This window comes from Aquarana catesbeiana, linkage group LG01, assembly GCF_042186555.1.
Source record: "Aquarana catesbeiana isolate 2022-GZ linkage group LG01, ASM4218655v1, whole genome shotgun sequence".
Classification (NCBI taxonomy): Eukaryota; Metazoa; Chordata; class Amphibia; order Anura; family Ranidae; genus Aquarana; species Aquarana catesbeiana.
Genome location: NC_133324.1, coordinates 588,346,723 through 588,358,743, shown reverse-complemented (window position 1 = coordinate 588,358,743; position 12,021 = coordinate 588,346,723). Strand labels below are relative to the sequence as shown.

At 41.6% G+C, this 12,021-nt stretch overlaps 1 protein-coding gene across 3 annotated transcripts in view; it reads left to right on the top strand.

Annotated features, from left to right (window-relative positions):
* Positions 1 to 12,021, top strand: part of BMP2K (BMP2 inducible kinase) — a 271,543-nt gene that overhangs the window by 145,682 nt on the left and 113,840 nt on the right. For all 3 annotated transcript variants that reach the window (XM_073597989.1, XM_073597994.1, XM_073597982.1), the window contains exons 3-4: positions 2,303 to 2,408; positions 6,845 to 6,987. In XM_073597989.1, the coding sequence (XP_073454090.1) occupies positions 2,303 to 2,408; positions 6,845 to 6,987 (249 nt within the window). The remainder of the gene's footprint in view (positions 1 to 2,302; positions 2,409 to 6,844; positions 6,988 to 12,021) is intronic.

The following is a 12,021-nucleotide window of genomic DNA, read 5'->3' as shown; positions in this document are numbered from 1 at the left end:
CCAGTTGAATCTGGAGTAATTTTATGTGGATACTCTGACCTAACGCCATTGCAGTGTCCGCTGTACAGCATTTAAAGGTCACCGTTGGGTCATATTTGTTGCCTTAAGTTGCTTTTTAACAAACTATAGCTTGTGAACATTCTTAGGCTTCATGTGCACGGGACGTTTTTACAACCTCTCCTGAACGATTTAACTTGACAGATAGTAACTCACGCTTAAAACGTCCGTTTTGCTGCGTTTTGCCACGTTTGCGTTTAGAAGCGTTTTAAAACAGAGTAGTAGGAAAGGGAATTTTTAGTAAATGCTGAGACTGTCCAGCATGCTGGAAATATTTTGAAGGGCACTTGAGTACTGACCATCATTGGCACTGCTACAGACTCCAGGCTAAAGGAAATGAGAGGTTGTGGAGCTGCATTGTTTTCCTTGCATCTCAGATAACCTACTCAGCTGTCCTGGGGTTACTCACAAAAAAAAAAAAAAAATAAAGTGCAGCTAAAGGTTCCTATAAGGCAATTTAAACAAATACCAAATCCAGTTACTGTGTGATGCACAAGTCTCATGAAGTAAAACAAAAACTTTCCTTGCCCTCCCTGATTGAGCCAAATCCTCCGTTATTTACGTATCTTGTGCTTCCCTTCCCAGACACTGCCGCTCACAGCAGGATGTTTCATCAACAGAAGCAGTGGGCAAGACCTTTATTTTATTTTTCTCCCACGTTTGTCACATTTTACTTTTGTGTGTGTTTTTTACAGATGAAGGGTGTGAGTCCTCAGGCTTACCCTACCGTCTAGGGGGGAAGATGTGTGGCCATCGGGTTCCTTCTTAACCTGCCTCTAGGGGGTCTCTCTTCGGGAGAGCTTCCCTGACTTAGTATTTGGGCATGGCTTTGGCTGTCCCAGAAGAGCAGGGTCTGCCAGGCCTTCTGGCTAGGCCTATGTCCCCGTCAGGAGCCTTGCGCCCCGGGGGGTCATCTACCCTGACAAATGCTCCGGTCCCTGCTGCAGAGAAACACCCCATAACAGGATTATACCACCTCTGAAGCAGGGACTGGAGCACTTGTCAGGATAGAAGAAAAATGCATAGGGCAAAATTCCATCAAATTCTTGATGAAAATCTGCTGCCCTCTGCCAGAAAGTTGTCAATGAGAAGGTTACCTTACATCATGACAATGACCCAAAGCACACACCAAAAATGACCACACAGTGGTTGAAGGAGACAAAGGTGAATTTCTTTGCATGGCTTAGAGCCCAGACTTAAACCCCATTAAAAATCTGTGGAATGACTTGAAGACTGCAATCCACAAACAGTCGCCATCAAATTTAACTGAACTTGATCAGTTATGCAAAGAAGAATGGGCAAACATTGCAAAGTCTAGATGTGCAAAGTTGGTAGAGACATAACCCCGACAGACTAAAGGCTGTAATTAAAGCAAATGTAGTTGAAGAAAATACTTAAATAAGGAGTTATCCTCTTTTCAACGCCGTGATTCTGTTTTTGAATTTTTTATATTTGTTTCTGACATGTTGATGTTATATCTTTCACTTGAATGTTATAAGTTGCACTAGTAAATACAGCTGGATAAAACAAAAACTGTGTGTCTTAATTTCAAGCTGCAAAGCACTGTATTGTTTTATTGGGAGGTGTCATAGCTCTATGCTACATTATAGTTATGCCATAAAATTGCTAAGATATACTTCCAATGTCATCCTGTGTGTTCCCTATTCATTTTTTTTTTCTTTTTTTCATCCTTGAAGAAGTATACAGTATTTGTCGTTTAAAGCGGACCTATACTCTTGCTATATGAACAGCCTTTCTGGTATAAATCAGGAGTAATACAAGTGTTGAAATACTTCTCTCTGCTGGAGAAGATGCTTCAATGTTTCCCTTTTTTATTCATTGATCATTTAAACCTGGATGGCGTAACTAAGTAACTAGGCCTTTGGCTGGATAGAGCCTGGAAGAGCAGTTTCTCCAGTACAGATAAATAAGACTGTTAAACATACCTTTATGTCAACATTTATGGCACCGATTAGATGCCCAGACAGTAAAAGCTATAGCCAGTTAGCCTGCAGAGGGCCTACTGTAGGAGAGAAGCAACAAGAAGGAGCAGTCAGTTTTTGATTATACTGTAAGTCCACATTAATTTCCTTTTAGACATTTTACTCTGTTTCACTTGGTACAGTTGGTCCTGGAAACCCCAAATCCAGAGTATTCTTGGTAACAATCTACATACTTTTACTTATATTCATAATTAATGTAGGTATTTTATATGTATATATTATATTCTTTCCTCTTTTTTCAGAAAGAGCTATCGGGACATAAAAATATCGTTGGATATATAGACTGTGCCATTTACTCTACCAATGATAATGTCTGGGAGATCCTAATCCTAATGGAATATTGTAGAGGTAACTTTTTTACACCTACTGTATGCACATATAATGTTAAAATATGCTAGTTCATGGGTAAAAAAATAATAAATGCTAGATGTGCAGGAATAACCCTGTCATTTGCCACCCAGATACTGCCCTGAGCATCTGTCTTCCAGTGCTGTTAAGATGAACACTGTTACTGAGAAAATTTGCTCAGTCTTCTTTGCTCCTTCTGCCCTCTCTGCCTTTTTTATTGCTTGTATAACTTCACTTCCACAATACATAATTTTCTGTATGTGAGTGCAGGAAATCTCTGTCACGCAAGTGCTCCTCCTCCATTCAAAGAATGTTATACCTTGTGTGATAAGTGTATTATAAATTTTGTGAATGGCAAAGAGTGCAGAAGAGGGCAGGTTAGTGGCCCAACTTTTCTCAGTAGCAGCTGCTGTTAACCTACACCGCACTGGAAGACAGCTTCTCAGGACTGTATTCAGGGGCTGTGATGGAGATATTGTATTGCAGGGATGGTTTTTACTTGCAGGTAATGGGATACATACCAATACACATATCTAATGTGTTTTGTGCTGTATCTAAAAAATAAAATACTAAATTTTAACTTTAGCTAAACGGAAGCAATATGATCCCATCTATAAGCTCAGGCTGCATTTTATTTTTTCTCCATATGGGCTAACTTCTGATTGAAATGGGAAACTAACTTGTAATAACATTAAGTTATAGCCACATTTAAGGAACATTTTGCTTTTATAGTCGTATGAGCTGTTTCTGCCAGGCACCTGGGAAGAGCTTGTGACTGATTACTGTAAATGCAACATAGTTTTTCATAACTGTCTGTATTATGGTCTAAATGGCACAAAACTTTCCCTTTTGCCTGGTTCTCTGGTGGATTGTAAGGCTGTTGCATTTATTTGGAAATTTTTGTTTTATAAATGTGAGAACCAAGCATGACATTTCGTTATTTGGAATTATATTCTAAATTTGTATTCATAACTTAGTATATTATATTAATATATATTTTTTTATTTCATAATAAGGTTCTAAATCAAATATCTTTCTGCCAAATTGTTCTATATTTAATTTATATCACAAAACTCAGAAGTGCTCAAGGTTTTGCAGTTTGCAAGCAATTACCACATTTTGTTGAATTCTAAAGGACTATTTCTAAACTCTTAATGGTTTACTAGGTCTTTCTTCGACATAAAGCTTGTACTAATTTGCCTCCAGCAAAGAGAACAGTGAGTAGCACAGAGGTGACATCACCAAATCTCATTTTAAATCCCTTGAAACAAGCAAGCAGAGGTAGCGGTGCCTTAGATTTACACTGCAGACCTACTGTTATAAAGCTGTAGGCAAGGAAGTGCATGTGCACGCCCACAAATCAAGACGTACAGTTGTATATTTTAGGTAGAATTCAACACAAAATATAACATTTTCAAGGTACTGCTTAGGCACCAGCAAAATTTCCAGATGTTCTCTAAAACATAACGAATCTTCACTTTTCTTTCTTGTCCACCGAGGGACATAGGAACAGTTGGGTTATACTGTCACCTACAAAAGAAGTAGACATGGGCAACAAAAAACGTTTTGCCTTGCACAGGGTAACCTCACCCGCAACCATCATGTCTGTTTTCTGCTAGTATCCTCAGAAGAGTGGTTGTGTGTACTCTTGCTTTCAAAAACTTCTGCTATCAACAACTGCTGTTAGATTCATATCAGATAAGTTACCGGTAACTCCTGGAAACCTCTCCAGTCAGCCAACAAGTGCTGGTAGATTCCTGACAAATAAGTCAGTCAGCCAGTAGGTGCAGCTTTTCCCAGTTTTTGACTGGTGTTCTCTCTGCAACATTCCTGAATTTCTGGAATTCTCCACAGCAACTTGTGAATTTAACCTGCATATTGAAATCCTAAAGAATAGCTTTCCAGTTAGTCAAGCAGTTCCAGTTTATCTACACTACATGTTCTCTCTCCAACAGTCCCTGTCTGCAGTGACTACATATCTGTGTTACAGTTTACAGGACTATGTTGTTCAGGTCAGATCGGTATATCTGGGGTGTCCATACCATAAGCTCCAGAGGCAAAGCAGTTTTTTCTGTTTCCATATCTGCAAGTCACAGACAGTATCAGACTGAGTTTTCTCCTTCTTAAATTAAGAAATGTCCTTTTCATTTCACCAGAGCTACAAAATGGAGTTTCACTCTCTGACACCACCTGGTTTTCTCATCTCCTTCCCGTGTCACTGTAAAGATTAACCGATCTCTATTGAGCCTTCTCGGGTCTTCTGTAACTAGGTGTTATTGCCCCAGTTCCTATGTTCTCCAGTTTGTTATTTTTTCTAACATGTTTACTGTTTCTATACCCGATAGGAGCATTCACCTCATCTAGGATTCTAAACTGTGAAAGTCCAGAAATTTCTAGGAGATTCCACCAGGTCTCTGCTCTCCTCCCTGCACCACAGAGGCTTTCTAGGATTCAGTGCACATCGAGGCTGCATGCCTACATGTTCCCAGTGTTTTTTTTCAGTGCATCGGCATTTCCTTCGCTTTTCTTTGGGACTGTACCAGTTTGGGGCCCTGCCTTCAGCCTCTGGTCTCCGCCTTTGTTCACCAATGTGCTGGCCCAGTATTACCAAAACTGTGTTATTTTGGAATCCTCATTGTAGGATAACCTACTGTTGAGGGAACAGTTGACATTGGCTCTGTTGGACAATGTGGTCTTGACAGTTGAGATGTTGGAGTGGTTAAGATGGATCCTACTCCCTTCGAAATTGTCGCTGGAATCCATGCATTGTTCGGAGTATAGTCCTGGGCACAGTTTGGGTCAGAGTCTTTCTTCTACATAAGCTTCAGATTCTCATAACTCATATTTGGGTTCTCCAGTCCGGGAGTCATCTGACCTTCCCCTTTTGCAGGAGAGTCTTGGGCCTGATGGTAGTCTTTCTTTCAGGTGTTTTTCCATTGCCATTTCATTCCAGACCTCCATAGCATGACATTCTATAACCATGGGATGTCCCTGTATAGACAGATTTGTTTGCCACCTAGGTCCAAGTTATTCCTGGACTAGTGGCTTAGGAATCCGGCTTTGAAATAGGAGAGTCCTTTCTTTTTGTCTTTTGGAAGATCCTCATGATGGTTGCCAGCTTGTTGAGCTTATAAGGTGTGGTGGTCTCCTTGTCGGTGCAAGGGACTTGGTCGTTTTCAGAGTGTCATCCCCTGATCAACATTCTAGTTTGGGTGTTTGGGCTGCCTCTGCATCTTTGGGCCACCTTGCAGAAAGATCATCCAGTCAGACAAGGCAAACCCATCCTTTGCTGTCAAGACACATTCTACTAGCTCTGTTATGGTGCTCCTTGGTCATTTTCACACCAAGCAACCTTTTCAAGTTTGCAAGGCTACCATGAGGTTTTTTATTTATTTCAAACTTCAAACGGGCAGATATTCAGGCCTTATCCGATGCAATCTTCAGGCTTTGGATCCCTCAAATGCCTATTTTAGCTGCAGGCAGTCCCTAGGTTTTTCTTGGGTTTGTCAGCATTTTTTGCTTCCTACCCCCTCTGTTGGACTGCCTTTCAGCCAGCCAACAGTCCAAGAATTTATGTGTCCCAAGAATTTATGTGTATTTCTGTACTTTTACTGTAAACCCCCATTGTTGGAGTACATTAAGGGACATATATCCCTCCCCGCTATTTTCATGCTTCCAGTACTACTTTGCTACAAAAATGGGGCATGATAGTTGGGGGAGGGGGTTATCCTTTGCTGACCTATAGCTTTTTGGTGGAACTGTCCATTTCTCCTGTAGGCAGCAGTATAACCTGACATTGTAAGAATAACTGTTTCACTTGATAGACTCAAAGGAAATGGTTTTACCATGAGTACAAAAATCCTATTTTTTTGGTTCAGTCCCTCGTTAGGGTTTAAAGCACTACATAAAAATGTTTACTAAAAATCGTTAAGAGCCAAATTCACAAATTTCCTTGATATTTTGGGCTGCAAAGGTAAGATGTTCCTGATGTAGTTCCCATCTCTGCTTCCCCTGGCTTCTTCTCCAGTTTAGAATCTCTGATCTTATACTGCAGCTTGGAAAGTGTCACTGCAAGTGGTGTATTGTCTGTCATATAATATTATAAATGAGAAATCTAGCAGATAGAATAATGGCGAAGAACAGGCAGCCTAGGAACTTATGTGCACAGATTTTACTAGTGAAGTCCCTTGCAGACAAAAAAAGACGATGGGTAATTATTATACAATATTTATATATCACCAGCAGTTTGCGCAGCGCTTTACAACATGAGGGCAGACAGTACAGTTACATTACAATTCAATACGGGAGGAATCAGAGGGACCTAGATAATTTAACCAAATGTTGTCAGTTTTTAGTGACGTTAAAATCAGATACTGGCCTTTGTGTTGTGGAAATCTATTATGCAGTTCTGTTTTGAAACTAATTTTATTTGTCAGCCGGACAAGTCGTGAATCAAATGAATCAGAGGCTTCAATCTGGGTTTACTGAGGCCGAGGTATTGAGGATATTCTGCGACGCATGCGAAGCTGTTGCAAGACTTCATCAGTGCAAAACTCCGATTGTGCATCGAGACCTAAAGGTAGTTTTCTTATTTTCCTTTCTGATTCACATGTTCTGTATACCATCACAACAGGAAAATGGGGGTATGCAGCTTACTAAAAAAACATTTGTGGTGTGTGTGTGTGTGTGTGTGTGTGTGTATGTATATATATATATATATATATATATATATATATATATATATATATATATATATATATATATATATATTTATTATACACACACAGTTGTGGTCATACGTTTACATACCCTGGCAGAATTTATGATTTCTTGGCCATTTTTCAGAGAATATAAATGATAACACAAAAATATTTCTTTCACTCATGGTTAGTGTTTGGCTGCAGCCATTTATTATCAATCTGTAAAGGCAAATCAATTGGCGCAAAAATTATTTAAACCTAATAACAGCAGCTGGACACTAGCGTGATGTCACTTATGTCTTACCGTTGATCCTCGTGAAATGTTGTTACTGCTTTGCATATCACCTTGCACTGAGATACAGTGCTTTTTATGTAAGTGCAAACCTTTTTATTTTCATTAAATACCTTTGTATCAAACGGAGAGCATATACTCTATTGCTTTTATTCTATGTACGTGTGTACCGGAGCCTGTGATCAGGATACAAGTGATATCGTACACTCAGTATGCATTAATCTCCAGCGTCCATCATATCCAGTGGCCCAGCTATCTTACCCTTGTGAGGGAACGGCTTGCGTGACCTGTCTGATTCACTCAGGGGTCCACGCCATGAGGTGAGCAGCTAAGATTACTGCTGGTGGAGGTTGACACACAATCACTTTGTGTATTATCCATAAGAGCACTTATTCGGACACTTGTGGGTGTTTTTGAATATGAACATTATGGACTCTTTCATCATTTAATATTGAAGTTTATTGATTGTGTCATTGTATGTTTATGTGCTGCACTGCTTATTTATTATCAATCAACTGTGTTTACTCTTTTAAAATCATGATGGCAACAGAAACTACCCAAATGACCCTGATCAAAAGTTTACCCTGGTGATTTTGGCCTGATAACATGGACACAAGTTGACACAAAGGGGTTTGAATGGCTATTAAAGGTAACCATCCTCACCTGTGAATTGTTTGCTTGTAATAAGTGTGTGTGTGTGTGTGTGTGTATAAAAGATCAGTGAGTTTCTGGACTCCTGACAGACCCTTGCATCTTTCATCCAGTGCTGCACTGACATTTCTGGATTCTGAGTCATGGGGAAAGCAAAAGAATTGTCAAAGGATCTGCGGGAAAAGGTAGTTAAACTGTATAAAACAGAAAAGGGATATAAAAAGAAATCCAAGGAACTGAGAATGCCAATCAGCAGTGTTCAAACTCAAATCAAGAAGTGGAAAGTGAGGGGTTCTGTTTAAACCAAACCACGGTCAGGTAGACCAACTACAATTTCAGCCACAACTGCCAGGTAAATTGTTTGGGATGCAAAGAAAAATCCACAAATAACTTCAGGTGAAATACAGGACTCTCTGAAAACATGTGGTGTGGCTGTTTCAAGATGCACAATAATGAGGTACTTGAAGAAAGATGGGCTGCATGGTTGAGTCACCAGAAGAAAGCCATTAGTACGCAAATGCCACAAAGTATCCCGCTTACAATACGCCAAACAGCACAGAGACAAGCCTCAAACCTTCTGACATAAAGTCATTTGGAGTGATGAGACCAAAATTTTCTTTTTTGGCCACAACCATAAATGCTACATTTGGAGAGGAGTCAACAAGGCCTATGATGAAAGGTACACCATTCCTACTGTGAAACACGGAGGTGGATCACGGATGTTTTGGGGATGTGTGAGCTACAAAGGCACAGGAAGTTTGGTCAAAATTGATGGCAAGATGAATTCAGTATGTTATCAAAAAATACTGGAGGAACATTTGCATTCATCAGCCAGGAAGCTGCGCATGGGACGTACTTGGACATTCCAACATGACAATGATGCAAAACACAAGGCCAAGTCCTGTCGACCTGTCATTGGCTACAGCAGAATAAAGTGAAGGTTCTGGAGTGGCCATCTCAGTCTCCTGACCTCAATATCACTGAGCCACTCTGGGGAGATCTCAAACGTGCAGTTCATGCAAGACAGCCCAAGAATTTACAGGAACTAGAGGCTTTTTGTCAAGAGAAATGGGCAGCTTTACCATCTGAGAAGATAAAGAGCCTTACAGTACACCTCTTACAGTACACACCAACACACACTGATTGCCCCCCCTAATAAAGAGGACCTGTCACCAGGCATCAAAGGACCTGTCACCAGGCATCAAAGTACCTGTCACCACCCATCTGAGTACCTGTCACCACCCATCTGAGTACCTGTCACCACCCATCTGAGTACCTGTCACAGTCCATCTGAGTACCTGTCACAGTCCATCTGAGTACCCGAGTACCTGTCACAGCCCATCTGAGTACCCGAGTACCTGAGCACCTGTCACAGTTCATCGGAGTACCTGTCACAGTCCATCTGAGTACCCGAGTACCTGTCACAGCCCATCTGAGTACCCGAGTACCTGAGCACCTGTCACAGTTCATCGGAGTACCTGTCACAGTCCATCTGAGTACCCGAGTACCTGTCGCAGCCCACCTGAGTACCTGTCGCAGCCCACCTGAGTACCTGTAAAAGCTCATCTGAGTACCCAAGTACCTGAGTACCTGTCATAGTTCATCTGAGTACACGAGTACCTGTCATTGCCCATCTAAGTACCTGTCAGCACCCATCAGAGTACCCGAGTACCTATCTGTAGCCCATCAGAGTACCCGAGTACCTGGCACCAGCCCATCAGGGTACCCGAGTACTTGCCTCCGGCCCAACAGAGTACCTGAGTACCTATCTGCAGCCCATGCCTGATAGAATATACGTTGGGGTGTTTGTTTTCCAAAATGGGGTCATTTTGTGGGTAATTCCATTGTCCTGGTGCTCCAGGGCCTTCAAAAGTGTAATAGGTCGTTAGGAAAATAGAGGTGTAATTTATTTTCCAAAAACGCCTGACGGTGCTCCCTGCATGTTGGGCCTCTGTATGTGGCCAGGCTGTGTAAAAGTGTCACACATGTGGTATCGCCATACTCAGGAGGAGCAGCAGAATGTGTTTTGGAGTGTCATTTTTGCTATATACATGCTTTGAGTTAGAAATCTCTTATAAACTGACCACTTTGTGTAAAAAAAAAAAAAAATACGTTTTAATTTTCTTTCCACGTTTTCCGAAGACTTGTGGAAAAAAATGAACTATTCAAAAGTCTCATTATGCCTCATAGAATAGACGTTGGGGTGTATGCTTTCCAAAATTGGGTCATTTTGTGGGTAATTCCACTGACCTGGTGCTCCAGGGCCTTTACAAATGTAATAGGTCGTTAGGAAATTAGAGGTGTAATTTATGCTCCTAGAACCCCTGATGGTGCTCCCTGCATGTTGGACCTCTCTGTGTGGCCAGGCTGTGTAAGTGCCGGTTCACACTGATGCGAGTTCATAATGAATGCGATGCGTCAAAAGCACTTTAAATTCGCATGTCATCCCTGAAGTAATTGTTTTCAATGACGGTCGTTCACATACATGCGTTGCGATTCCTCTACGAATGCGATGCGATCAAAAAAAGGGTCTTGTGCGAGTTTACTGCGTAACGTTGCGAATTTAGTCTCTATAGACATCAATGTAAATCGTTCTGGAATCGCATTTGATGGTTCACATATGTGCGAATTCCTAACCTCCAGCTCCTCCTCCCAGTACTGCTCCCTCACCTCTCCCAGTACCACCCCCTCACTTCCTGTTTCCTGTCTCATGTCCATATGCAAACAGATAAGATGGCCCCCCGGCGTCGGAACTCCATCGACAATGAGGAGCTCATCAGGCTTGTTCGTGACAGGCCATACATATGGGACAGCCGTATACCCGAATATAAAAATAATGCCCAGAAGGGCAGAGGCTGGGAAGAAATATGTAAAACTTTATATTCTGACTGGGAAGACTTCACTCCACAAGTTCGCAAACATAAACGTAAGTACCTATTTATTCATCCCACTGACCATCAATGTAAGGGGCATCTATCCCACTGACCACCAATGTAAGGGGCATCTATCCCACTGACCACCAATGTAAGGGCATGTATCCCACTGACCACCAATGTAAGGACATCTATCCCACTGACCACCAATGTAAGGGCATGTATCCCACTGACCACCAATGTAAGGGCATGTATCCCACTGACCACCAATGTAAGGGCATGTATCCCACTGACCACCAATGTAAGGACATCTATCCCACTGACCACCAATGTAAGGGCATGTACCCCACTGACCACCAATGTAAGGACATCTATCCCACTGACCACCAATGTAAGGGCATGTATCCCACTGACCACCAATGTAAGGACATCTATCCCACTGACCACCAATGTAAGGACATCTATCCCACTGACCACCAATGTAAGGACATCTATCCCACTGACCACCAATGTAAGGGCATGTATCCCACTGACCACCAATGTAAGGACATCTATCCCACTGACCACCCACTGAATTTATAGATTCAAATTTGTTGTAATACTCTGCCTGTAGCCTACCTGTTGAATGGCACTGCCACTTTCATGTTGTTAATCCATTTTGGATTTGTTTAGGTTATGTTTTCTATTTTTTTTGAGGATTTGCATCCCACCTGACGACCGATGTCAGGACTTGTACCTATGACCAAAATGTAAAGGCATGCATTCTACTGACCAGCAATCCTAACGACCACCAATGTAAGGGCATTTATTGGTGGTCATACAAGCCCTGATATTGGTGGTCTGTAGGATTGCCTGTCCACAAATGCCAGGGCTTGTATCCGTCCTCTGACCAAAATGTCAAGGTCTGTGATGCGGTTATGCTATATCGGCCCACCCCGAGTGAACCACTGGATAGAGTGATATCCCCGCCTGTGCATTTTAGGCAAGCAACGCCTGAGCAACAGAGTGTTACAAAATATTTGAATTTATAGATTCAAATTTGTTGTAATACTCTGCCTGTAGCCTACCTGTTGAATGGCACTGCCACTTTCATGTTG